This window comes from Paroedura picta, chromosome 10 (assembly GCF_049243985.1).
Source record: "Paroedura picta isolate Pp20150507F chromosome 10, Ppicta_v3.0, whole genome shotgun sequence".
NCBI lineage: Eukaryota > Metazoa > Chordata > Lepidosauria > Squamata > Gekkonidae > Paroedura > Paroedura picta.
In genome coordinates this window covers 26325352-26352710 of record NC_135378.1, presented here as the reverse complement: position 1 = coordinate 26352710, position 27359 = coordinate 26325352, and the positions used below count along the sequence as shown (strand labels likewise).

Below are 27359 nucleotides of genomic sequence, written 5' to 3'. Positions count from 1 at the left end.
TGTCCTTCAATTTACAAGTTCTGAATTCTTCCCTACAGGTTTACTACTGTATATTACAGCCACCAGCACAACATTATGCTTAGACTACGGCAATAGGACTAAGTTTACATCCTTAGCATCATGATCAGCATTCCAGCGCTGGCAGGGGCTTATGGGAATTGTAGTCCATGGACATCTGGAGGGCCACAGTTTGACTACTCTTGCTTTAGGGGTTCAGTAATTAATCCCATGTTCTGCTACAGTTACTTACTGCAGTTCAGGATAGGATGGCAAAGACATCATCAATAAGTAATATTCATACCAGATCCTGTTTTTCTTGTAAAGCTATTTCTTCAGACATTATTTCCCGAAGCGAAACTTTCCGTGTCTGGACATTCCAGTGATCCATGAAGGGGAAAACCTCTGAAGCTGCCATTCTTTCTGTAGGTGGGCAAGAGGCTAAGGAAGCAGTTTTTTGTACTTGAGGGTTTGTATGCTGAGGAAAGCCATTGTCCATATCCTGTAGACAGAACTGCTCAAATTCTGTAGGATCTTCAGAAGTAAGACAAAGGGAAGGCAGTTATGCGAAAGAAGATTTAAAAAAACCAACAATTCAAATGCATTTCATTTTCTTGTGTTTCTTATGGGGTATCTGACCTTAGTGGACCAACATTTACTTTTTAGCTTATATTTCAGGCTCTCTTTGTCTTCTCTTTTTCTCATCTTCGTTGCTCTCCGCCACCCTGCCCATTTTTATCTTTCTTTTTGAACTGTTTTAGTGGTGGTATAGTCTGGGGAGGCGTATTTTAAAATCAGGTCAGGATTCACTAGTTTGAATACCAGCACTTTTAAGTGATTCTACATGGAAGAAAGTTTAATTTTGCCATTGTTGAATTTTGGACTGAAACTCTTTGAGATAGGGAGCCCAACTTCTTATGCATACGACTGTGGAGAGCTTCTATGAATACTGGAACCATTATCATGCAATCATTATTATGCAATGCAAAGGCCAGTGTAGTGAAGGAAAATTTGGCTTACCTTCAACAAGTAGTTCACGCAATCCTTCTCTCTTCTGTCGCTTCTAAATTAAAACATGTTAATGGATTATAAGCATTGTAATTTCAATACACTTCCTAGTTTAAGAAAACAACAGTGCAATCCTGAACACAGTTGCACCATTCTGTGTCTATAAACTACAATGGATTTAGAAGGATGTAATTCTGTTTAGGATTGTGCTGCAAGATTATTACTGTTTATTACTGTTATTCTGTTATCCATTTGACATAGTCACTGAGTTTACTGCATTTTCCCATACCTCTACATTTCATGTGAACTGCCCTGAGCCTCAGGGGAAGGTATTATATAAATGTAATAAATTAAAAAAAATAAAGAAATAAAAGAAAGACTGCTAAAGTCACCTTTTGTGCAATTTTTTAAAATTTCTGGCCTCAACAAATGGGATGGTGCATTCAATGATAATCCTGCGTACCTGGTGAACAGTAGTGGATTAAAGGTCCCCAGTACTTTGAATACTTGTATCAGTTTGTAACAAGTTCTGGAAGCAGACAACAATATTCTGGCTACTCAATTGTAATTTTTGAACAACAAACAATCCTTATTCATCTAATAAGTAACTGCACTAGTTATTTCAATGAATGATGGTTAGTGCATTTAAGAAGCACCTAACCACGAACAGCTAAAACAATTCTAACAGTGCCATCCCAAACAAAGGTACACCCTTCTAAGCCACGCTTGGCCCAACGGTGTCTTCTCCAGATGTCCATGGACCACAATTCCCATGAGTCCCTGGAGCTCATGGGAATTGTAGTCCATGGACATCTGGAGAGACACCGTTTGGCCGCCCCTGTTCTAAGCCAAAAGACTGAGAAGGGCCCAATTCTGCTTAGGATGGCATGGCAAATATATTTACGTGGAAGTTAGCTTTGGAGTTAACATCTACTGTCTTTCAGTATAGTTTCTCCAAATACAAACCTACTCCTGTTGAAACCAGCTGGAAATTTTTTAATGAATCTGACTTTGCCAATATATGTGCCAATCATCCCTCAATTTGCCCACAAGGTTCCAGGCATCTCATTTTAGTTTTTGTTACAGCTTTTTCCATACAACCCATGATTTCTTCTGCAATCTATATCTAATTATTCCTTCCAATAAATGAAAAATATCAAAGTTGTACCTTAATCCAACGTGTGTGCACACAGTTTCAAGAAATTCTAGATGTCTACTGCTTTACAGATACTAGCTCCCTCTTTCAAAGGGAGTTAGAATTTTGGGTTGCATGTATAAAAGAGAGAGATTTGTTTTGAAGCTGGAGTACTCTAGATGTTTAAGTGATATATGCCCTATATAATAATTTCGCAAATGATAGAACATTAAGCATATAGCTATGGTTGCAAATGAGCAAGGGCCATACCTAAACAAAAATGGTACCATAAGAAATGTCTTACCATAATAGATGCTTTCCATTTTTCATGGATTTCCTTGGCCAAATTCAGGTCAATATGCACTACATAATCTTCATTAGTTAACTCCTCTTATGGAAGAAAGAACACACATTCAGCCAAAGTACTACACCAACTACACTTAGCCCACCCATTCTGCCCCCCCCCCCCACAAGCAGTTGTAAGACGAAGAAATAATCAAGGCCTGAATGAGTTAATCAACAGCACTATCTAAAACAGACATAACAATGTTTTCAAATCAACTCAATTCATGAGTCAGGTCTCTAATGCAGAATAAGAAGCAAAGTAACTCAAAGAATTATTTTAAAAGAAGATTCAAAATAATATATCATTCAGTTTACAAAGTAAGGGATACAAGATGGACGTTTAGAGCTTTTCTGTCAAGAATCAGCGCAACTGATTATGATATTGACTGACCTCTATGAGACAAACTAAAACAGGCTGCCATTTGGGACACCCAACGGTGGGGTCAAGGAACAGATTTTGCCTCTACCTGAACCAAAACGCTATTTTACTTCCCCCCATATAAGGGACAGTGGCCATGAATGGTGACATCACAGTTTCACACAATAAGGAAGATGGTATCATTACAGGGCCTTCAATCTGCATGCTTTAGAACAGGGGTAGTCAAACTGCGGCCCTCCAGATGTCCATGGACTACAATTCCCAGGAGCCCCTGCCAGCAAATGCTGGCAGGGGCTCCTGGGAATTGTAGTCCATGGACATCTGGAGGGCCGCAGTTTGACTACCCCTGCTTTAGAAATTTGTGGCCCAGGACACATGTAAGTGAACAGGTGCACCCATTCACTCACGGGGGAGAGGGGGGACGGACACACACATGATGCTCTTGGGGAAAGCACTCCAACAGAAGCAAAGCCTGCCTACTAACCCCATACAGCACAATCATGCCTCTGTCAATATGGTTCAGGATGTTCATATCCAATCTTTTTTCTCCCTAGTGTCTTTTTTCTCCCTAGTGTCACTGTATCAAACAGTAAAGTGGTTGGCCCCCATGTTGATCGTGAAAGAGCAGCTTGCCCAGTCCACCTACAGCAGGTGTAGTCAAACTGCGGCCCTCCAGCTGGCAGGGGGCTTCTGGGAATTGTAGTCCATGGACATCTGGAGGGCCGCAGTTTGACTACTCCTGACCTACAGAGAAGGTAAAGGGGTTTCTTCATAAGGCAGGCATTTTGTAAGTTAACCAAAGGGGGAGGGGGAACACAAGTAGAAATGACTGAATGCAGAACTGGACCGATGAAGACTGAATATGATCCAGAAACACAGGGTACAGATTATGGGAGAGGAATGGACAATACTGGAATCTGAAAAGATTTCTAAATTGATCTTCGATACCTGTGATTCCTAACAGGCCCAAGCCCTATATAATAAATGCTGTTTTTTCAAGGACCTGGAATTTAGCTTCACACGAATCTGTAGAATTCCTTTGAAATATAAAGCTGGCTATGTAAGGTCGAATCCAGAAATGCCCAGTTTATGGGCCAACCCAATATGTTATTGATTCCCATTTTCTAACAAACAATGATATACATAAACAATTGTTCATGGTGCTCTTACCTGAATCAACACCAACTGGTCCAAATATTTCATTTAACTGAATGGCTAGTTCAGGAGGCAAGACCAGCTCCAGGCAATCTATATTTACCGACTGTGACACAGATATAGGGTTCAGTAACTTGGTTTGATAGCTATTCCTGTGAGGCATTCTGCTTTCTACATTTTCTGCTGCAGCCGAAACCACAGGCTTACAATTCATTTCTTCAATGGACTCGGATTGGCTTGCACTGTTCACACAGCCCTTCAGAAGTTCTGGATTCGCCAGCCGCGTATGAGCAGCTGCACCTTTTAGCTCTGAACACTCTTGCTGTTCCTCTGAAGATCCGTTACCTGCTTCTGTCTCGGTATTGCAACTTCCATTTAAATAATCAAGGACAGTCGTAGGAACGCAGAAGCCAATTTCAGTATTCAAAGTAGCACTCTGAGTATCATTTTCTAATTGTAAAGTAGGGGGTATGTCTTTTGCCTGAGTTTCCAGAGTAACTAAACCAGATTTTTCGTTATACAATTCCCTTACAGGACTACTTCGAACACTATGATTGAATTTATTTTCTATTAAAGAAACAAGCAAATCATTTGGAAGTAGGTTGGGTATTTTGGCACTTAGCTTGGAATCATCCGCAGGTTTTTCACCACCACCGAGTGCGAAATTCTCATCTTCTGCATTCTGCATAATTCTTGACGTTCTGGTTATCTGGGTATGATCTGTAGACTCTGCTGGTCTCTCTTTAGAGTCAAGAGCCACACCAGAAAGCTGAACCATTGTTTCTTGCAAGCATTCAGCACTGTCATCTTTGCACAGCTTTTCAGCAGAATCAAGTAAGATTCCTGTAGTCCAATCAATGTCCCGGTTACATCTTTCATACAGGTCCTTCAGTGCATCGAAAGAAAAGGACCCAAAGAGTTTACACAAAATATTGAGATTCTCAGATTCATCAATATGAATAAGTTCACTTTCTTCCACATAGGTGCTTTTGTCATAGGTGACTTTATATGGTATTTTTTCTGTACAACCTAGAGAAGCATCAACACCTTTGGGTATGAATCCACCCAATCTACCATGCAACACCCTGGTATCCTCAGAAGCAATCATGTTTCTTTCAAGCCTCCACAAAAGAGCAAAATCTTTGGGTTCTGTCTGTGAATACTGACTTGCCTCTGCTGAGCTACGTTTACCTGCCTTCTCTTCCAGCAAATGAGACAACGGTAATTGTTCCTCTGGCTTGCTGAAGGCCAAGATGTTGGTAAACGTCAGGGCTAATTTATGATGCTTGCGTGTTCGTTTACTCTGTAAAGGTTTTTTCTCGCTAACAGTTTCAGAAGATGAGACCTCATGTGCCTGACTGCTTTCCTTCTTGGTTGAGACCTGTAACTCGTCCCTGCTTTCTGATGTTCCAGGGAAGACAGCCAATGTGCTTAGAACACTTTTGTGGGTATCGTAATGATCACCTGCAACCTCTTCTGATTCACTAAGATGTCTCTTGGACATTCTTTTTGTTTTGTGATGTCTTTGCTCTAAAAAACTCTGGATAGGCCAGTCCTCTACCGTGAGTGATCTTGAAGCATCTTCCGCTGAATCAGCACCAAATACACAAACAGAGGGCTGGTTATTATCTTCCTGCCTGTTTTCCTGTAGCATCTCCTTATGCACTTTTTCATCCAAATGTAAGTTTTGTAAAGAGTCAAGTAGAGGTGCACTCATTCCTTTATCTTGCTCATCATTTTTTGTGGTGTGTTTCCCTAACTTTCTTGCTCTTTTCAGCCTCTGCCCCATAGTATGTTCTACAGGCCAGTCTCCCACAAAATTTAGTATCTCTGGCCTTTCTGATTTCTCCAAACTGGAACATTCCTTCTTTTTGGTTCTTGTCTCTGTTAACTCTGTTTCTGACATTATATCAGTACACTGATTTGCTTCCGTTTGAACATCTAAATCCTTGTTATTGTACTCCTGAACATTTTTAACACTGCACTGTGAATTTGTGTTATCCTCAGACTTCTCAAGGTCAGCTTTAATTATTTCCATTTCAAGAACAGGGCCCATTTTGTCTCTTCTTATGGGTGATGCGTAAGTATCCAAGTCATCCAGAGGGGTGCTGCATTCAGAAGGACATTCTAATAATTTATGTTCAAGTTCTCTCTTTTCATTCTGAAGATTCTGATTTTCTGGTGCTTCTCCTTCTAACGTACGCCTCTCAGCCAGGCTCAATTCTGTGCATTTTAAAGGTGGAGCAAAAGGTTCGTCCTCCCCATAAGACAGTTTATCTTCCTTCCTATAAAACAAACAATAGATTTAAAACAGCCCAAAGCAATGCCCACAGGTCAGATGTAGTAGTAGTATGTTTTATTACGAAATTACACCAGAGCAACTCAGGTCAGATGTACATCTTTTAAAGCATTTTAAGCCATAATCTTTATGTAACAAAAGGCCCTGTCTTAGAAATCACACTCTTCTGCTAAGACATGGCAAAGTATATATTATCCATTCCTTGAAAGACAAAGAGGACAAAATAGTTTTTTAAAATATAGTTCTTTGACTTTAAAACAGATATGTTGCAGCAAGAATAGAATGCTGCTGAGAAATGACTGGGGGAAATGGGAGCTATATATATACTAGGAGTATAATAACACTGTGCATGAAAGCTACTCCATTCACTTTACCGAAGAAAGTTAATTTATACACAGAAATGAGTAGTATTTGTAATCCTCCTCCCTCCACCAAAACAAACTGAGTTGTCTATGCTCATGGTATATGCTACCTAACCCAGACTTCTTCTGCATCCTTCTCAGGTCACACAGGTCTTTAAGGCTGCAGTCCAAAGAATACTTTCCTGGGAGTCAGCCCCATTAATTAAAATGGAATTTACTGCTGAGGAGACCTTCTTAGGATTGTTCTTCTGGCTGAAGAACCTGTGCTGACAACAGCTCTCTCGAGTGTGAAAAACAGTGCTCTGTTTTAATAGGGGTGTACACTAAGCATACAAAGCATTGTTGACTGGCAGAGGATTACAACTCCTTTGAAGCATTCTGCAACTTATATTGAACAATACATTTATCCAAAGAAAAGGAGAATGTTTGTGTTGGCTAGCAGTCTTGAAGAGTATGTGGGCTTCTAATCAAACTATACTGATACCTGCGAACTTATGAAACAGGACTTGTAGCATGTGGGGTCCAGGGTTCAAGTCCCTGTTTGGGTGCCAGATGAAGTAAACAGACACACTTGGTTATGGTCTATGAGCAGAGCTCTTGATGCCTCAAGGGGCACTTCCTTTTATTGATCATCCTAAGGTACACATAAGTGTTAAGCAAAGAAAGAAAACATAACTGTCCATGCCTGTATGATTTGACATTTACCCTTATCTATGCAGAGTGTCCTGATCAGTGATGTATATAATGAATTGCAAGCTCACAGAACCCTTGAGAAAAGAGATTTCTATAAGGGGGAGAAATTTCTGGCCTAAGATGAAGGCCTTGGCTTTGGATAAGAGTTCTGCACAGATCTAGCGCATTTGCACCTGGGTTTGTCCAACTGTGCCAGCACTCCTACATCAGCACCCTGAAGACCAGAAACATGTTTTGGAACATGCTTTCAAAACCTTACACCACAACATATTTGTTAGTCTTTAAGGTGATAGAAGACTGCTTTGTGCAAGGATTAAACATTCTGTTTTCCTCCTTTTAAAATCCAATTCTTTGACCACAGTTCTGAGAGAGCACAGTTGATGAAGGCCTTACTGGAGTTTTCAAAACACAAATTCAAGGTTTCATATTTGGAAGGTTGAAATATTAACTTACCCTTGTCTCTTTCTGTGATGAAGTTCTTCAAAGGTTGCAATTTTCGATTCGCTTGGCATTGAAGAATTCAAAATTGTACTAATAGTCAAGCAACGTTCATATCGTTGCAACATTTTTTTAATCTTTTCTTTAGAAACTCCATGAATATTTCGCCTAGATATTAAAATAAGGGAATATTTGATAGCATAACTTCACAACAAAATTTGATAGCGTAACTTCACAACGTTAAAAGATGTAGCCCTTTCCCATTATTTCCTTTCCTCATTCGAGGCTAAATATTTAGATGATGTACATTTTGCAATGTCAAAATTTAACAGGTTTTGAGTACTATCTACACATAGATAACATGCAACTTCGCCCCTGCTTATCTGCTTATGCCCCCTGCAGGGCACTTCGCTCTGTTGGTATGAATTTGCTGGTTGTTCTGGGCCCCCAGGACATTCACCTGGCCTCAACCAGGGCTTTTTTGGTCCTAGCCCCAACCTGGTGGAATGAGCTCCCAGAAGAGCTAAGGGCCCTGTCGGAACTGTCAGCTTTCAGCAGGGCCTGTAAGACAGAGCTCTTCCACCAGGCATATGGTTGAGGCCAAGGTGAGGTTACGGAGTTACCAATGGGGGAACCCTTAGTGTTGGTTAGATCAGGACCCTCTCTCCCAATGAGAGAGCTTTTGACCGTAAGTTGGAAAGGGGGTGGGATTTAGAACTCTATTGTACCGCCATCTTTTACTGTTTTCTAGTGTACTAAGGGTTTTTTTTATTAGGGGTTGTATTGTATTTTATTGTTTTATTGTAAACCGCCGTGAGACAATCAAGAGCGGCGGTATATACATTCAAAAATAAATAAATAAATAAAATAAACAAATGAAGAAGCCTTTTTAAGCAGGAAAGCATAGCTATTTATTACTTTTTAAAAGTAGTATTTTAAATATTGATTATGCAGATCTCTAACCTGAGAGGTTGAGATTTTAGCACCTTTTATTTTCAATTTCTATTTGACTATTTAGACTCTAAATTTTAGAGGCAACTTGCAAATGTAAGGGAGAAATACAATGAACTATTTTTATCTAATTTAAAGAAATCTAAATCTAAATATTTCTGAATCATGACAATCTTTTCAACTACTCTTGTTAGAGCTCTGGAAATAATTAAGAGTCCGGTATATTATTTCTTCTAAAATACTTTTAGCAAGTACAGACCTTGGTATATAAGCAACAAGCCCAAGGCTATAAAAGTAAAACACTAATATGCAGTTTGATTTAATTCTTTGTTTCTTGCTGTACCTATGGATGATCAGTAACTGTGTCTGGATAGATAACAACATTCCATTTCCTCAGCCAGCAAAGGCTAGGAGTTGTAGAGAGCCAAACAGCGACAGAAGGTGATAAGATTATTCTCCATATTTCCTTTTCATTTGACCCCTGGAAAGGACTGACAAGGACAAAAACCCTGCAGGTCAGGGGGCTCAGAAGGAATCACCCTTCTACTCTCTCATACCAGCAGAAATTTGGGTACAGAAGTTTCACTCAGTTCCCTGCTCCTCATTGAAGCTTCCACAGTGAACATGGCATTATTGTCCATGCAGGTCCTGTGACTGCAGGCATCGCCTATTTGGGGGTCAAAGGGGACTGCAAAGAAAACCTGTGCTAGACACATAGTCTGAGAGATACCCACCCCACTACCGTAGGCCTCCTAGATCAAAGGTCAGGAAGAGTACAGACTCAAGTATAGACCCAAATTTATGGAATCTGTTTGATAATCTTAAAAGCAATCAGTATAGCCAAATAGTATTTCTGAAGTATTTGGACAGCTCTGATGGTACTGAAGATGCAACTCAAATTAGAACAATTCAGAATACTTCAGCAATCTATAATGTTCGAACTGGCATAATCATGTTCTGTGTTTAGTCATACCAGGATCTGTTCTAGATAAAGTCACTATATTGTTTCTAATGTTTAATGAGAAAGAAAATATTTTTACCTTTCAAGTTCTTTTGGTTTAAACTTCCACCAAGTATCCGGTTCACGAAATATAACTTTATATTTGTGTTGCTGCGACTGAATAAAAAAGATAACAAATGTAAACACCCTAATAAAATGTCATTATTTTTATATCCACATTTCTGCAGGATAAGCATGGAGTTAAAAGGTGCATCAACTCTTAGTACAGAAGACTCACTGGTAAATTATCAGTACTGGCACAAATTAGATCTTCCAAAAACTGAATATGAGTATCCACATTATAAGCATATTAAATAATCTAAGATGCTAGAATTATAAATTCCATGGAACACACATGGCAAATACTTTCAAAATCTAAGTACAGTCTCTTTAAACAACAAGATACCGGGACCACGTTCAGAAAATATTTACCGTAGGAAAATCAGGAGTGGAACTTAAGGCATGTGCTGTGACCTCCACCCAGGCTGGGAACGCTAAAGTTGTGAAAGACATTGTGTTTCTCACATTTGAAGGGGTTCAGTTGATTTTTTTTTACCTTATTAAGAGCCTACAGGTTATACTGGAGATGTTTGCTGGAGAAGTTAGTGTAGCTACAAGCCACAATTGCTGGAGAAGTTAGTGTAGCTACAAGCCACAATTTTTTTTGCCTCGAGACATAGCAAGGAAGAAGGACAACATGCAAGCCCCAAAAACATTTATGACTCTCCCCTAGAGATCACCAGAACAAAACTCTGGAGAACATATACATGAAGTACCACACTGTGAGCGAGCCCAGAGACAACAGGTCTCCATAACAACACCACTAAATTATAGATTACTAACCAAAGCAATATAAGGCTTCATCTCCCAAGCCTGTATGTTTGTGTTGTCTATTATTATAGGAGTGACCCTTTTTTCAAATTCTTCTTTGGCTGAAAAAAATACCAAGAGATTAAAAAAAATCAAAGTTTAATTTCATTGTAATGAACACAACTTTTTAAAGAAACATTTCCTTTCAAATAAGAACTATCATATAAATTAAGCCAGATGTTTAGAGATTCTCTCTGGGTTTTGGGGGATGGTATGAGCTGCTGAAAACTCCTGGAAAGACTGTTACATACAACTAAGGGGACTAGGAGACGTGCTTTGTTCCTTCTCTGTAATAAGGACAAACAGGGAAGGCCTTTAAGGGAGGGGACATTTTTTCAAGTCCAGAACAACCAGTTCAGAGTACAGAATGCTCAGCAGAACCCAGTGCCACTGGGGTAATGCAAGTTTAAAGGGACTGATCTGAAAGTAGCGTGTCACAAGAAATCCATGGGGGGGGGGATTTTGCAACCTCAACATACCTAGTTACAATGTGCTGAATGTCCTGCAGGACCCAATTCCACTAGTATTGATGTCATGACACTGCCAGCCATTGTAACTCCCACCAAGCACCTAGAGCAGGGGTAGTCAAACTGCGGCCCTCCAGATGTCCATGGACTACAATTCCCAGGAGCCCCTGCCAGCGAATACTGGCAGGTGCTCCTGGGAATTGTAGTCCATGGACATCTGGAGGGCCGCAATTTGACTATCCCTGACCTAGAGGGTGCTCCTGACCCTGCATCCCCAATTGAGAGTCCCGATTCGGATCTCTTGTCCGGGTCCAGTACTCTCTCAGGCACAGCCTAGAGCCCTGACAGAGGACAAGCAGCAGGGTCCAGCTGGGCTGAGACCCAGCTCTATGTTCTGGGGTACGTTGGGCCTCAGGACAAGTCGCCTCCAAGCTTGGACGACTCGCCAGAGGAGCAGCACAGTAGGACCCAGGCAGACATCCCAGCAAGCCCGCAGCAGTATTGCTGGAGGAGGTGATCTACCCTGACAGTTGTCAGAAGATCAGCATTCTTGGCAGCTCACTGTCGAGCTAGATGGGGCCCAGCAGTCCTGGCACAAGGACTCCAGGGAATTCTTTCCTGTTCTTAGATTCCTGTACTCTTTATTGTTATTCTACTATATCTAACTCTTACCACGTTTCCAATTCCATTCATGTGCCTCTGATAAGCGATCAGCATCAAACTGGTATTGTCCACTTTTTGTATAAAAATAGTCATCTGTACTAAGAATAATTCCACCAGGATTGTCTTCAAGCAAAGACCTGTAGAAAAAAAAAACAGGAAAACTAGAATTTTCAGCAATGTTGCTTCAAAGCATTTTAAGAATAAAATGTGCAATATACCAACAAGTCAGTTATTTATTTATTTATATTTTTATACCGCCCTTCCCTACGGCTCTGGGCGGTTTACATAAAACATTTTTGAACATTCACATAGAACACTATCAAAATCAATATCAAAATCAATATAACAGTGTAACAGTATAACAATAACAACAACATATCAATCTTCTAGTTAAAGTTATGCAATCTTCTAGTTAAAGTTCATGCCCTGAAGTTTTATTTTTAGCCATGGTACTATCATACACATGACTATAAGCGGGGAATCAAACCCGGCTCACCAGATTAGAAGCCGCCACTTCTAACCACTACATCAAGCCCTGGTGGATCAGACACGTGATCCATCTAGTCAAGCATATTGTTTAACACTGCAGGCAACTGGTCACCCTAGCTATAAACAGGACATAGAGACCAAGGACTTCCCCTGGTGCTGCCTCATATCTCTACAATTCAGAGATCTGCTGTTTCTGAATATGGAGGTTCCCTTTAGTCAACATGGCTAATAGCTACCAACATACCTTTCCTCCATGAATCTGCCTAACCCCTTTAAAGCCCATCTAATGCTTGGGGCTATCAGTAAATCTAGTGGCAATGAATTCTAAAATTTAACTACTCATTCAGTAAATAAATATTTCTTTTTGTCTGTCCTAAACATTTTTGCTCACCAACTTCACTGGATATCTGAGTCTTATGAGGCAGGGAGAAAAATTTCTCTTTAACCACCTTGTGCATAGTTTTATAAGCTTTCACATTCACCCATAGCTATCTTTGTTCAAAACTGAAAAGCACCAGACTCTACAGTAAGATTAATGCAGGTGATCTGTAATCATCATTTAACCACCTACCTTGCTAAATATGATTTGCCAGATCCTGGAACTCCTCTGAGAAGAACAAGTACATGACCCACAAAAGGTGTCTTTCTTCTCATGTGAGAAATAGAAAGCTGACGTATTTGAGAGACATTAGTTGTTTGCCTCTCATCTTTATTTCCCCGGTGTTTCACCAAAGAAGAGTAGATATCCCAGCACTGTGAAGATTCTTCTGGAGTATCTAATTTTCCAAAAGTTCTATAATTTGTAGTAGGCCGCCAATGTCCTGGGCTGAATGCAACTGGAGTTACAAAGCTATGACTCTGTGGGTAAAAGGCTGGAGCCATTAGATTCCAGGTAGACTCCTGACAGTGTTTCTGAAGAACAGAAATATGTGAATTCCATGCTTGTTGAGACTGGTCAATATTCACAAGAGGGTCCAATTTAAAACTGGTTACTGGGCACAGGTCAGGAACAGAAATATTTTTAGGATTATAACAAACAACTGCTGTACTTTCCTCTTCTTTAGTAGCATGGGAACTAGAACTGACAAGGGCATTCACTTTGGACTCAGCAACTCCCTGGCAGAGATCAGTAGGCATGCCATTTATCACTGTGTAGTCCAGGATAGCATTCTGTATCTCATCTGGATTAGCACGAGACACTTTCACGTTGGTTTCTGTAATGGCTTCTGGAACTACATTGCTGTCTAGTACTACTTCTGGCAAACTACAGTTCTCTGGGATTTGTGCAAAGTTAGCCATGTCATCTAATGGGTTGTTTGCTTGAACACTGCACTTTCCTAAAACTGATTCAGAGGTTTTATAGTAGCCAGGATTTAAAGTAAATAGGAAGTTCTCCATGTTTTCACTGTCTGTTTCCATTTGTTGGGAAGAAAGTACAGCATTGTATCCCAAGTTGGACTCTGCACATTCAGATAACTTCTTAGCACAACTAGAACTACTGTTGCCCAAAGCTGGAGACAGAATCCCTGAGACTTGATCATTCTTCAGATCCTTCAATTCACTACTGAGATAACGTTTCCCAAAAGAATTACGTAGTAAATAAACCAGTTCCCCAGATGATGAAAACTTCTCCAATTCTTCATTCAACTTCACAGATCTTATTTCAGAAGAACTTTGGTCCTCTGTTTCATTAGCAACAACACTTGGTTGATCTTCAACAAACAGCGATGCCGAAATGGAATCAAAACCTGAGACTTCAGACGAAGACATGACCCGCTTAGCAGCCATGGACAATTCTAGTAGATAATCCATGGCGTCTTCCACTATGAAAACAAGAAAGAAACAGTCACCAGAAGCAATGCAGGACTTATTCCTGAAGTAGAAAGACATCAAGAAAAGTGCAGGAAGTGCTAAGGAATTTAATCTCTCCTGTTACCTGATTATTTATTCAAGGTGTCAAGCAGTACTCTGTGCTGTCGTTTTCCATGGCCTTCTGCCCACTCTCCAATTTTAAAAAAGGGTTAAAGACTAAGTGGCTGAAAAACACTCTTCAACTCTTCGGCCACCTAGGAAGCAACAAACAATGTGCCCTGAGCTAATCTAACAGACTATGTGGAGGTAAATTTGATCCCCCTGAGGATCTATTATATAATGCTTGATGGGTTTCAAACTATTTATCATAGCACAATGCATAATTACAGGAGCTCAAATACTTGCTTATTTCAGTGGGCCTGATGTGTGTACAACTGTATTCTGGAGTCAATATGCAGGAACAAGGTCAAATCAACAAACATTTTGAACTCATTTGCTATCAAGAGTGTCTTTGTCCTTACACAAAACCAAGGTCTAACTATAATTGTTTAGGGAGAAAATGTGCTGAAAAGGAGCTAAAATGCTACAATCAACTGCAGAATGTTAAGGACAAGACAGTAGCTGAGCAAAAACTAATATTTCAGTGCTTACAAAGAAAAAAAGGAAAGTACACTACAACACAGCAAAGAACAGCTTAGAAACAAGAGACACAATCATGTGTTCTACCACTGACAAAACGGCTTGTTCATGTTAAATAATCTTTTGTTCAATTATTTTGACAGAAATGTGGAATGATATTTAAAAGCTGTCTACTGAAGGAGTAAAAGCACCATGGAGGAAGGCCTGATAAAGTTTAAAGGGATTATACTAACATAAAATAGATTCTGAAAAGAACCCAAAAAGAACAGGAAAAAAATGGAGATACCAAGTACCATTTCCAAGAAACATGTAAAAGTCGGCCTTGAATAGAAAAGCAAAAAAATCAATAAACAAGATATCATTTTGCTTCCAGACTCTCATTACTTTTGGGTGTAGTCAAGGCAAATACTAATCTCATCTCTTAATTTTTGTTATCATTACTCCTTCTAAAAGCAAACATGATAGTTCTATGTCTACCAGTAAGATGGAGATATGGGATTTCTCCACGCTAGATATACATTAGTTTGAAATCAAGAAGAAAAAAAGTCCTAAAAATGGCAGAGTTCCAGACACCATAAAATGCATAGCATTTGAGTATCCATTACAGATTTATTTTTGTAAAACGGGAGGAATTAGTTTGCTGAAGTCTCTAGACAGTTTGCCATAAATACTAGGCTCAAGGGATGCTCAATGTAAACCTCACATGACTCAGATTTAATCTATGCCCCAAAATCCAGGATATTGTAAAATTTTACAGGCTCTGATCTTATTTATTAAGGTTTATTAGCTCTGAGAGAACTGTGACTGGCCCAAGATCACTCAGCTGGTTTCAATGTGGGGGAGTGTGGAATCAAACCTGGTTTTCCAGATTAGAGGACATCGCTCTTAACAACTAAACCAAGCTGGCTCTCTTGAGACACAGGCTATATCTAAAATGTCATTTAGCACCAAGCACTCCAGCTCCTACCATCCTGGCTCAAAGACTTCTAGCAATGTGAATCTCTTTTGGTTCAAATAAAGCTTGCCCTCTCCTGGGACCATTTTTTTCATCCATTTATTAAGACACCTAATCTGTACCTGTCTAGCTGGCCTTGTTGTCTGGAACCTTCTGAGAATACTACCTCTGAGGTCCTCAAAGCAGCTTACAAACATCTTTCCCTTCCTCACCCCACAACGGACACCCTGTGACATAAGCAAGGATGAGAAAGTTCTACGAGAACTGTGACTAGCCCAAAGTCACCCTGCTGGCTGGCTGTTGCCATTTATCTACTTTATACACTGCTACCATTCAGCTTCCCCAGAAGCTTGCAAAGACCCCCAAAATTTCACAGTCAGATTCACTTGTTCACTAGCTCACAATACCAGAATAAACAGATAAGGACAGCTATTTTAAAAAATGCAAATAAATCAGTTCCCTTTTTTCAGACCCTTTGGGGAACAAAGACAGTGATGAGAAACTGTTTTGTTTCATTCACTCAATTCCCTGATTCCTAAGATGAACTGCATACCTAAAGGCAAAAGTTCTTTCATGAAACAAGTGTTGACAAAAACAGCAGAGCTTGATTTACCTCTGAAATCACACTCTGATAGTACCATGTAAACGACAGTAGGATCCAAATCAGAAAACATTTCTGACAGGCTGCTGAAAAGCTCTTCTTGATTGACCCCAGGTGGTGCTTGTGACATTGGAAGATCAACTTGAGCAGGCACCAAGCCAGTAGCAATTGTTTCCGAGTTCATGCTCTTTCTTGAGGGGCTCACGCCGAGACTTTTCTTTTTCTTTGGCATTTTGTTCTTCAAAATAAAACTTTCCTGCAGGTTTTATTTTATCCATATAACATTGGTTCCATCAAAAACAAGATTATTTTTTTCAATAGACCGCACATTCAGATGGGTAACTGCAAACCGAAAAGGAAGAGACAGAGATAGGACACTTATTTAAAATGCAACTGAATCATCTCCTTTTTCTTTCGTTTTTATTATACTACACAAAGGTCTTCAATTCTCTTCTCCACGACTTCAAACTAGAAAGGGCTCTTAAAAAGCTAAAAAGAAACCACTGAACTCTTAAACACAAGAAAGAACTATTTTTTCAAACTCGTAAACATTTCTGGTTTTCTAATGAATCACATGAGTGAAATAGATGAAAAATAATATAGTCATTTGGACACAGTCTCCAAGATTATAACGACAGATGAATTATAAAAGTCTTAAAGATGAAAAATACTCACTGTTATGTGTACATCTTCCACTTTTATAAAGGTAGACTTAGAAACATCCTTTTTTTTCTAAATTTCATCTCTGGTTTTGGGAAATTAATTGCTAAAGCAAAATAATATTCACGCTGCTGGTCATCTTCTTTTAAACCTTCCAACAAATGAATTCTCCATTCTTGATTTTACTGATTTTTCGTGTTGTAATTCATTAATCTACAGTTAGAGAAATAAGCATGAAATACTTTAGATGCAGATAAAGCTGAAGCATATATAAATATGGAAAAGTGGAGATTGTATTAACTTTATTAACTTTCAAGAGGCTAGATGTAATTAAAAACAAACAACAAACAAACACCTTTAATGACATAAAGAAAGGTTAGATGTTATCATTTCTAGTTCAAATGTAGAGACTTCACTTATACATAAACCATTTCATTTCAGCAGTAGAATGTAAAGCATCTTCCTACTGGGCACAACAGTGACTGCAAAGAACGGGGGATGGGGACAGGGCAATGATATGGGTAGGACTCAAAACAATCTGAAATTTTCTCATCCACACAGCATCTACCCCAGCTTTGCTACCTTTCCAAAAAGATTATAGTAAAGCCAGATAAAAAGTTGGAATGCACCATGGTGGGAGGGGATGCTTAATATTAGCAGCACAAGTTAAAATATGTGTAGAAGTCATACTGTAAAAGAGAGATGTCCTAAAAGTTTGGAGCAGTCAGTTCTTGCTATATGGAGATGCAAATACAGCAAATGGCCAGAAGAAGCAGCTTTTCTCTTCTATTAGATATGCTCTTGATTGAATCAGACTAGCAAGCAGCCCTCATTTCAATTCTTTCTAACAAATGACACCATAAAGGAAGCTGCCAGACACCTAATGACATCAAGAGGAATGACTAGTTCTAAGTTATGGTACGATAATGACTGCCAGATCCACTTAACTGCCATGACACTATATGGCCACAGGCAGTCTTTGTGGAAGTAAACAGTGACCTGACAATCTTCCATAGCATGATGTGAGCTTAGAACCAGCTTCTCCTTTTCTCCTAAAATGAGAGAAGTGAAGACTGGGTACACAGCTACTTTATTTTAGATTGTCTGCACAAAGAGTTTGAGATGCATGGGGGCTTCCTTATGAATCAGGGGGTGGAGGCACATTGGCAGGGAAGGCATTTAAACAGACCTAGGGCTTCTCTGTTTTGGCTCGCTAAAACTGATGTGATGTGCAGATAAGTTGTAAAAGTACTCAACATTTCAGGCTTATTTGAGCCAAACTGCTCATCCCTAGGTGTGAGTCACTCACAGTAGAATCCTGCACAGAGTCACATCCTCCTAAGCCAATTTGTTTAAAAGAACTGAAGGGTGTGCCGCTGTTTAGCAACACCCACAGAGCTTGTTTATACTAACAATGCATTCATTATTAGTGTATTACTTGCATATTCTTGTACAATTGCTAATTTGCTCAATTGTCCTATGATAATCCCAGGGTTCCAGGAAAGAAGAAGGGCAGAATGTCTGAAAAGGTATAAACTTCAGAAACTTGTACAGTTTCCATCTTATCCTCATTTATACCAGTCTAGAGACTGGTATACCAGTCTCATTTATACCAGTCTAGAGACTTAACCTTTGGATAAAGTATTAAAAACACCATCATTCCACTTGTACAATACACAAGCATTAATGTGTCAACTACTAACAAAGCAATCCTTTATATATATTTGTATAAAACCCCAATACAACTTATAGAACCCCATCCAAGAGAGGGCCCATCATGTCAGGACTCACTGTCAAGTTCATGAAAGCTGGTTAATACTTCCTTATTTTTAGACAGTCTTTTGAATTATGATCTCCACATTGGCTTTATCAGCTTTGGTTATAAATCTGATGTTAGGTAGTTTTGGAATGTCTTAGACAAAGTTTATAGACTTAAATTCTTACCTGTACTAGATGCTGTTTTGTGACATGTCTATAAGCCACTTCAACAATATTTGCCACTCTTTGTGGCAAGTCTATAAGCCACTTCAAAAGCTTATTTTTTTATTACAAAGTTGGACAGAATTCTTCCAAAAATATATTTCCATTCTGGTGAGCATCTGGAATATACAGAAAACAAAATTTTAGCAATTCAATCTTGTTAACTGCTTCCAGTACGTTTCAAAATGTAGCATATTTCCTACTTAATCATTTTCTTACCTCAAACATAACATAGCCATAAGTAATCAACTACAAACTGCTCACTCTAATTTCTTTTAAGGATCTTTTCTATAGCTGCCATGCAAACAGTCCAAATCTTAAAATACAATATTGTGATTTCCATTCCACTGCAGTACTAGAAGTTCCAGAGCAGAGTCCTATGAGCCATTTATTAACAAATATGCAGACTGCATAGGAATAAACTTCAAAAGGAATAAACTTCAAAAGCACCATCCTCCACAAGTACAACTATCTCAAAAGGCATCATTATTTCCAACTCCTTGATAGTACAGCAAGCTGTTCTAGTCAATCAGTAACATCTGAACAAATTTACCCTAGCAACTCCAAATACAATCTGATTCTCCTCCATTCTGGCTACCCCTCCCCCATTTTAAAAAGTTTGAACGTATGTGTAATACTAACTCTATGGCACAGTCTGGGCAAGACAGGAAATGAGAAAACAGAAAAGTGAATTGGGCACCTCCTAAAAAGAGAGAAGTGAAATTTGGAAACAGGAGTACTTCCCACCCACTCAGAAATTTCTATCAGCTAATCTTATGCACAACTCTAATCTGATGTGCATGCAAGATCCTACATTTCACCATACTCTGATCAACTTTAAGAGTATGCATTCCACAGGGCATACAACATTATCTGCCAGCGATGTCAAAACACATCGGGAGCAGATCCAAGGCTTTTATTTTTCATCAGCACATTTAGTTTTAACAAAGCATTCGATTGTGTTGTTTACATCTATGTGGTACATATGGATCCTGCCCTTCCCCTAAGGAGCTCAGAACCATACACAGTCCTCCCTTCATCCATTTTGTCCTTACAACAATCCTTGGAGGTAGATTAGGCTGGGCAAATGACTAGCCACAAGGACATCCGACAAGCTTCCATGTGAGGGTAGTGGTGATGGTGGTGGTATTTTTCAACCCTGGATCTCTAACATCCTAGCCTGCTATCCTCTCTAAACCACACTGGCTCTCATTCCCGAAGTCTTCCCAATGTAAAAGCATTCAGAATCCGCCTACGGCAAAAGAATTCCTTGCAGCTGTCTGTGGAAGAACTTCTAGTACTGCTGGATTCCTATCTGTGGATTTAAATGTTTAATCATGTGATGTGTTGATGTGTTTTTGCCTGTGTGTGAATGTTGTATTTCCTACGTGAACCGCACGGAGGGAAGGACAATAGTCAAATGAATAAACAACATTAGGAATAAATTCTGTTGTTTTTTTTTAAAGAAAGAACCCCTCCCTCGCAGTGAGAGAGCCAAACCAGGGCCAGGTGGGTCCAAACCCCCAACACACACCTTGGCCGCGGATTCCGGGCCAGCCACCCCCTCGCAGCCCACCCCACAGGGGTGTTGTGAGGATACAATGGGGAAGGGAACCTCGGCTCTGCTCCTCCCCAGCCGGCCCTGCCTCGCGGCGGGGTCCGTGAAGCGAACACACGGCGCGCTGCCCCGAGCTCCTCGGAGGAGGAAGGCTGGGAGGGCGCGATTTGAACGGCGCCCCATAAGGGAGCCGGGAGGAAGGGGCTCGTCTGCCCCGGCATCGAGCTCTAGGGCGGCGGGGGAAAGGCTCCCGAGCGGGGCCGGCCCCACGTTCAAGTCCCGCCGATGACCCCCCGCGGCCACCGTCCCTCGGGGCCGTCTTCCCGGCTGGCCCCAGAAGGGGACGAAAGCAGGCCCGGTGGAGGCTGGCTGTGGGGCAGGCGGGCTCCCTCCCGCAGTTCCCCGCCGCGGCCCTGCCTCGCACTTCGCCTCCCTCCCTCCCTCCCTCCCTCCCTCCAGCCAGCCCGCCTCTGCCTGCTTCCCGGCGGGGGGGTTTACCTCACGGCCGCCTCCGTGCCGCCCAATGCTGCGTTCTCGGGCGCGACGCTGTCCTGAGCGGGCGTCGAGGCTCGAGGGCAGGTAGGCCTGAGCGCGCCCCAGGACGCAGCGCCGCCGCCTGGCCGGCCGGAGAACCACACGGCTGCGATAGAGGAGAGGCCCAGTGGGGCCTAGACGCGCCGGGGACTCTTGAGCGCCGCCTCGGGCCCCGCGAGGCCTACCGCGGCAGCCGCCTTCTCCCCGCAGGCTTCTCCCGTCGTCTCTCGGCCGGGTCTCAGCCGCAAGACTCCGCCTTAGGGAGAGAGGGTAGCAGCGCCTCTGAACATGTGCAGAGAGTGGGTTTCTGCAACCGACCATGGCTATGGTGGTTGCCTGCTGCAGGTTGGGAAATCCCTGGAGATTTCCTGGAGGAGGGGAGGGTCTTTAACGGGGTATAATGCCATATTGGCCCCTCTCCAAAGCGGGGTATAATACCATACTTTCGACTCTCCAAAGCCTCCCGTTTGTCCGGGGAACTGAACTGATCTCTGTTCTCTGGAGATCAGTTGAATTCCAGGAGATCTCCTAGTCACTCTAGAAGGTTGGCGAATCTACAGGAAGGTAGGATATCTGAGAAACTGAACTCCACAGCATCTCACAAGTTTGGAAATTAATGTTTGCCATGGCTACTGAGAGTTTGAGTGGAAAGAATTTAACAGAACATTCCTCCATTTAAAAAAGTTTAAATCTTCTTAGCAAGAGAATTCCCCCTTCCCCAATTAGTCATGTTCATCACTTGCAAACTGTAGACTTTTCATTACAGTGCTCATCTAAAAGTCCCAACTGCAACAGCTAAACTAGTATAAAAAAACCCAGATACTGCTAGCGCGATTATCTAATCTGGTTTAGATTATCTAAATTTGCCATTCATGAAGTGCATTTCCTCCCAATCTTCAACCTGCCTGCTTTCCGGCTTGACATTGGCCCACAGAAATACAAGGGAGAGGAGAAAATCAAACAATTTTATCAACAGCACTGTAAGTTCACCAATTCTGTTCCTTCACAGTATATAAAAACATTAACATACAAACAACCTCCCTTAATATTTGTTTTTATCAAAAGTACAAATAGAATCAATATTTTATCAACCAAATTCAATCAGGATCAATCTCTAAGCCGCACCTACCTCATAGGATGTCTGTTGTGGGGAGGGGAAGGGAAGGTGATTGTAAGACTCTGAGACTCCCTTCAGGTAGTGAAAAGTGGAGTATAAAAACCAGCTCTTCTAATTTACTGACCTTCAAGAAGCAATTCAAAGTCTTATAATTTGGAATGGGTTTCTGTTTTATAGCTATAAAACAGTTGTAGCTTTTTCTTTTTGCATGTACATGATATTTATATATTTAAAATATGTGCATACATTGACTTTACATACTGGGATCATTTGTTAAAGTCTTAACTTGTGAATACTGTACTTATAGTTAGGACAATAAAATCAGAGTCCAGTAGCACCTTTAAGACCAACAAAGATTTATTCAGGGCGTGAGCTTTCGAGTGCAAGCACTCTTCTTTGTTGGTCTTAAAGGTGCTATTGGACTCTGATTCTATTGTGCTACTTCAGAGGAACACGGCTACTCATTTGAATCTTAGTTAGGAGTTTGGCTTAAAGGAATTGGCCTTTAACAAAAGAATGGAAATTTCCCTTATCTACTGTAGATGTTTCCGCATTGAGGGATAATTGGTCCATTGACGGTTCTGTTGAAGTCTGTAAAAGGAGATAGTTGCTCCCAGCTAAAGGAGGCATTTGAAAGAGACAGAAGCAGACAGACATTGTTGTGAATTGGTTGATGTACCTCAGTGCTTGGAGGCTGTTGCAAAGTTTCTTTTTGTGAAGATCTGATGTAGGACAGTGGATTTGCTGCCTTATAGGAGTACCTTTTTGCCTCCCACGAGGTCGGTAAAATGAGTACCCAGCTTGCTGGGGGGTAAACGGTAATGACTGGGGAAGGCACTGGCAAACCACCCCATATTGAGTCTGCCATGAAAACGCTAGAGGGCGTCACCCCAAGGGTCAGACATGACTCGGTGCTTGCACAGGGGATACCTTTACCTTTACATTTGTAAATAAGAGCCTCTTGTGGCGCAGAGTGGTAAGGCAGCCGTCTGAAAGCTTTGCCCATAAGGCTGTGAGTTCAATCCCAGCAGCCGGCTCAAGGTTGACTCAGCCTTCCATCCTTCCGAGGTCGGTAAAATGAGTACCCAGCTTGCTGGGGGGTAAACGGTCATGACTGGGGAAGGCACTGGCAAACCACCCCGTATTGAGTCTGCCATGAAAACGCTAGAGGGCGTCACCCCAAGGGTCAGACATGACTCGGTGCTTGCACAGGGGATACCTTTACCTTTACCTTACATTTGTAAATACCACAAAAAAGTATTGAACTTGTTCTACTGTCTCTTCCAAAGGGAACCAATGTAGGTTGCATCACAGTTTGTTTTTTAAGTGAACCAGTTTAAAAGAAGCATGCAGGACCTCAACAAGGGCTGGAGGCTTCTCGGTCCTGTCCCCCACCTGGTGGAACAAGCTCCCTGAGGAGATCAGAGCCCTGCCAGAACTCCCACAGTTCCACAGAGCCTACAAAAGGGAGCCCCTCCACCAGGCATTCGCTTGAGGCCGACTGACCCAAAATATCTGCTGGTCGTCCCCTCCTCAGATGCCCTTTCCATGACTGAACAATTTAATCTCTCCATGGATATGTCAATGTTGTTGTCCATGTTATGTTATGATTGTTACCTGACAGATTGTTATAAAGTTCTATGTAAACCCCCCAGAGCTGTATGGAAGGGCGGTATAAAAATCCAATCAATAAATAAAATCAAGCAGGAGTCTGGTGGCTTCTTAATGCCTGGACTCCTGTTGTATTTTTCTGATCCAGAGTAACAGTTACCCAACGGGAACCTACAATTTAACATGCCAGCTTATTTAGTATTTTCAGAGGCGATTGATTACCTTGTCCTAATTTGGAACACTTTACTGAAACTTCCATCATTCTTGCTTTCAATAGTAATATTTTACAATCTGAAACCTGCTCTCCTTCACATGCCATTTATGTTAAAATGTGCTTAGTGAAAGTTGAAAGTCTGCACGGACAATAGATTCAGGTGGGTAGCTGTGTTGGTTTGAAGCAGCAGAACAAAGTTTGAGTCCAATGGCACCTTTAAGAGCAATAAAGTTCATTGGACTCAAACTTTGTTCTGCACATACAATATTCTGAGATTGGCTACCATTCAATTCAGGCTGATAGTAATTCTGCATAGCTGACAATTCCTTAACAACTTGTTGGTAACTGACTAGTCTGGATTCACAACGTCCCCAAAGCACCCCCCATGGAAACATCTTATCTTGGATATGGACCCATAGAAGGTGATTATATTAAAAATAATTATACTGATGTGGCTGCTAATTACAGTTAAATGTTGTTAATTTTAACTTACATTATTTTTATTGTTCACTGTTGTACACTGCACTGAGCCCACTTAAAGAGAGGGCGGTATATAAATTGAATAAATAAATAAAAATAAGTCAGGTGTGTACCAGTATTTTGTTTTTGATCAACTTTGAGGAGCAAAATCAGATGGTTCTACAACAGACACCAACCTAATTTGTATTATTGCTTCTAGGAAACTTAGTCCTATGCCTCCCCTCTCTTGTATCTTGATCCAGGTGAGTTGATTATACAATAGTATCACAGATAAGGATGCGTGGGAGTTGGGACTGATTGAGTCACTCACTGGGAGCACTACTACGTGATCTAGAAATCTGAAATTGGAAGGATGTAGAATCCATGCCACCTCATCAGACTCTATAAAAAGGTCCACAGGTTTCCTGGGGGATTAAATCCAAGGGCTTGCAACCCAGTGCTTTTGGTCACCGTATCTCCAAAAGGACATAACAGAGTCAGAAAAAGTACGGAAGAGAGGACTTTCCAGTTTGGAAAATAGATGACTCAAAGAGAGGCATGATACAGAGGCTTATAAAATTATGCACAAAGTGACCAGAGTGAACTTTTTCTCCCTCTCCAAACATACTAGAACTTGAGGGCATCCATGAAGTTGACAGGCAGTAGATTAAGTATGGACGGAAGAACATATGAATTTACTCAAATAATTCAGTCCCAGATGGTATAGTGATGGCCACAGACATAAATGGCTTTAAAAGGAGATTGTGTTAGCAGAATTAGACATGGAGTAATACAATATTAGTGGCTACTAACCATAGTGACTAAAGGAAATATTCAAATTCAGAAGTAGTAAACCTCTGAACACTAGTGCCAGGAGGCAACATCAGGGGGAGCCTCAACATCTCTGCCCTGCTGTTAGCTGTCCAGTGTAACTGGATGGCTGTTCTGTAACATAAGATATCAGACTAGATGGACCACTGGTCTTTTATGTTCAATTATTATACTACAAAAATCTAAAATATATTTGAATTTGAATATATCTAATTCAAAATGTCCCAGAACAATAGATTTACGAAGTAAAGCCACTACTTTTGGTGTAAGGCATTCTAGTTGCTAGAAAAGTCTGTGAATCTAAAATTTCTCCTTCCAAACATTTATTGGTTGCCTATCTTGCAGCACTGAAGGCAGCTTACAATATAAATAAAACAATAGCTATAAAACATTTAAAGATTCAGGACTGCAAAATGTTAAAACCTAACTTAATCAAATACAATCTTAAATAAAAATCTCTTCAGCTGCCTCCTGAAGATCAAAAGTGAAGGGCTCAGGTGCACCTTACTAGAGATGTTTTTCCATTGTGAGGCTGCCACCAAAAAGGCCCTTCTGTGTGCCCACTGGATGTGTTTCTTTGATTAGTAAGACAGTCAAGAGGGCCTCTCTCTGAGATCTTACTCCCCAGGCAGGAAGATTTAAAGTATGCCCCCAAATAGTTGAAATTTCTTTACCACTTAGAAAACTGACAGGTCGTATACCAATAGCCCATGACATGCTGATTACTATAACAGTCTGAAAGCAGGCTGTATCTCACAATAGCTGCCAGTATTCCAGGTGGAGATTCCCTTTAGTGATCCTGAGCAGTCACCACTGATGCACTTTATTGTTTTTATTGTATTTCTATACCTCCCACCCACAAGGCTCAGGGCAGATTACACATAACATAGGGATATATTTATTTATTTTATTTGGATTTTTATACCTCCCGTTTTTTGCAGCTCTGCGCGGTATACATTGAACCATAATAATCATAACTACCATGACAATGGGTTTCAAAACTGGATAACGGTCATACAACAATTCACATTCTAACTAACTTTCTGCATGAACCCATAAGGAGGTGAGTCTGGGTTCTGGTTGTGAAGGGTGTTACTGAGTCAGTCAGCCTTAATCAAATGCCTAGTGGAGGAGCTCTCTTTTATAGGCCCTGCAGAATTGCTGCAGTTCAGGAAGGACCCTGATCTTTTCGGGAGAGCTTCTTCTGCCAGGTGGGGGCCATGAATCCTTTCAAAGACAGTATTAACATAAACAAAGGAAGAAGAGCAGCAGCAATAAGAAATCTAAGTATGAAGTGTGGGACAGGCCAAGCCCACTCAGCCCTTCTGCCTAATCGGTTTTGACCCGTGGGGAGGCCAATATTTAGCAAAAAAAAAAGAGACGGCTGGGCTCCAATCTGCCTTGCCATAGCGGCCTGTGGCCTGGCCGGACATCCTTGCTGCCTGCAAACCAAAGCAGGAGTCCCTACGGGAGGCACGACACTGGCTGCCCGATGAGTTTCCGTGGACCGGAGCTCCGAAGAAAGACCCAAAAGCGTGAAGTGGGACAAATCTCAAGCGCGCTGGAAGCTCTTGAGCCCTCTGCACCGTTTCCCTGTCGGGCCAAACGCACTGAGCTGGAACTGGAGGGCTTACTGGGCGCCAAGCACCGCGGGCTCTGAGCCCACCGACCAGCGAGCCCTTGCCGCAGTCCACCACCGCCTCTCGGGCGGAGATCAAACTCCAGGCCAAGGAGGGCGACCCTCTAGCTGGCCTGTGAGCCCAAATGCTGCTGCTGGCGCTGCTGTGGCGGCTTCCTTCTCCTCCAGGGCTGCCCTTCTGCGGCCGGCCGGCGAGCGGCACTGTTTCCCCGCGGCCGGGCAGGCGAGCGACGGGCAGAGCGAGGCGCACGCGCCGGCCGAGTAGCCGGGACGGAGGCAGCCACCGGGGGAAGGGAGTCGCGAGGGCAGGGCGCCGGTCGTCAGCCGCGGCGGACTAGCAGCGGGCGGCAGCCTCCGCGCTCAGCCGCTCCCCCTCGCCCCGGCCGCCCCCGCCGCCGCCGCCCCCCTTTCCTCCACGACAGCAGCCACCCCCGGAGGCCGCTCAATGCTGCACCTTCCGGAGCTGCATGAGGTAAAAAGGCGGGCGGGCGGGCTCCC

The 27359-nt window shown here is 41.7% G+C and overlaps 2 protein-coding genes across 5 annotated transcripts in view; one reads left to right on the top strand and one right to left on the bottom strand.

Annotated features, from left to right (window-relative positions):
• The window catches only part of N4BP2 (NEDD4 binding protein 2), a 33260-nt gene extending 12155 nt beyond the window's left edge, over nucleotides 1-21105 (bottom strand). Inside the window, exons 1-13 of one of the 3 annotated variants that reach the window (XM_077301731.1) lie at nucleotides 20955-21105; nucleotides 18863-19017; nucleotides 16934-17131; nucleotides 16271-16607; nucleotides 12823-14074; nucleotides 11772-11899; nucleotides 10606-10694; nucleotides 9803-9879; nucleotides 7827-7979; nucleotides 4035-6304; nucleotides 2445-2530; nucleotides 1018-1060; nucleotides 302-531 (exon numbers count right to left, since the gene is read on the bottom strand). In XM_077301731.1, coding sequence (XP_077157846.1) covers nucleotides 302-531; nucleotides 1018-1060; nucleotides 2445-2530; nucleotides 4035-6304; nucleotides 7827-7979; nucleotides 9803-9879; nucleotides 10606-10694; nucleotides 11772-11899; nucleotides 12823-14074; nucleotides 16271-16490 — 4548 coding nt within the window. In that variant the 5' untranslated portion in view covers nucleotides 16491-16607; nucleotides 16934-17131; nucleotides 18863-19017; nucleotides 20955-21105. Of the gene's footprint in view, nucleotides 1-301; nucleotides 532-554; nucleotides 771-1017; nucleotides 1061-2444; nucleotides 2531-4034; nucleotides 6305-7826; nucleotides 7980-9802; nucleotides 9880-10605; nucleotides 10695-11771; nucleotides 11900-12822; nucleotides 14075-16270; nucleotides 16608-16933; nucleotides 17132-18862; nucleotides 19018-20954 lie in introns of those variants that run through there. The other 2 variants (XM_077301730.1, XM_077301732.1) reach the window with 2 other exon arrangements.
• Nucleotides 21106-27095: 5990 nt separating this feature from the next.
• Nucleotides 27096-27359, top strand: part of PDS5A (PDS5 cohesin associated factor A) — a 53330-nt gene continuing 53066 nt past the window's right edge. Inside the window, exon 1 of one of the 2 annotated variants that reach the window (XM_077301728.1) lies at nucleotides 27096-27333. In XM_077301728.1, the coding sequence (XP_077157843.1) occupies nucleotides 27307-27333 (27 nt within the window). In that variant the 5' untranslated portion in view covers nucleotides 27096-27306. The remainder of the gene's footprint in view (nucleotides 27334-27359) is intronic. The other variant, XM_077301729.1, reaches the window with a different exon arrangement.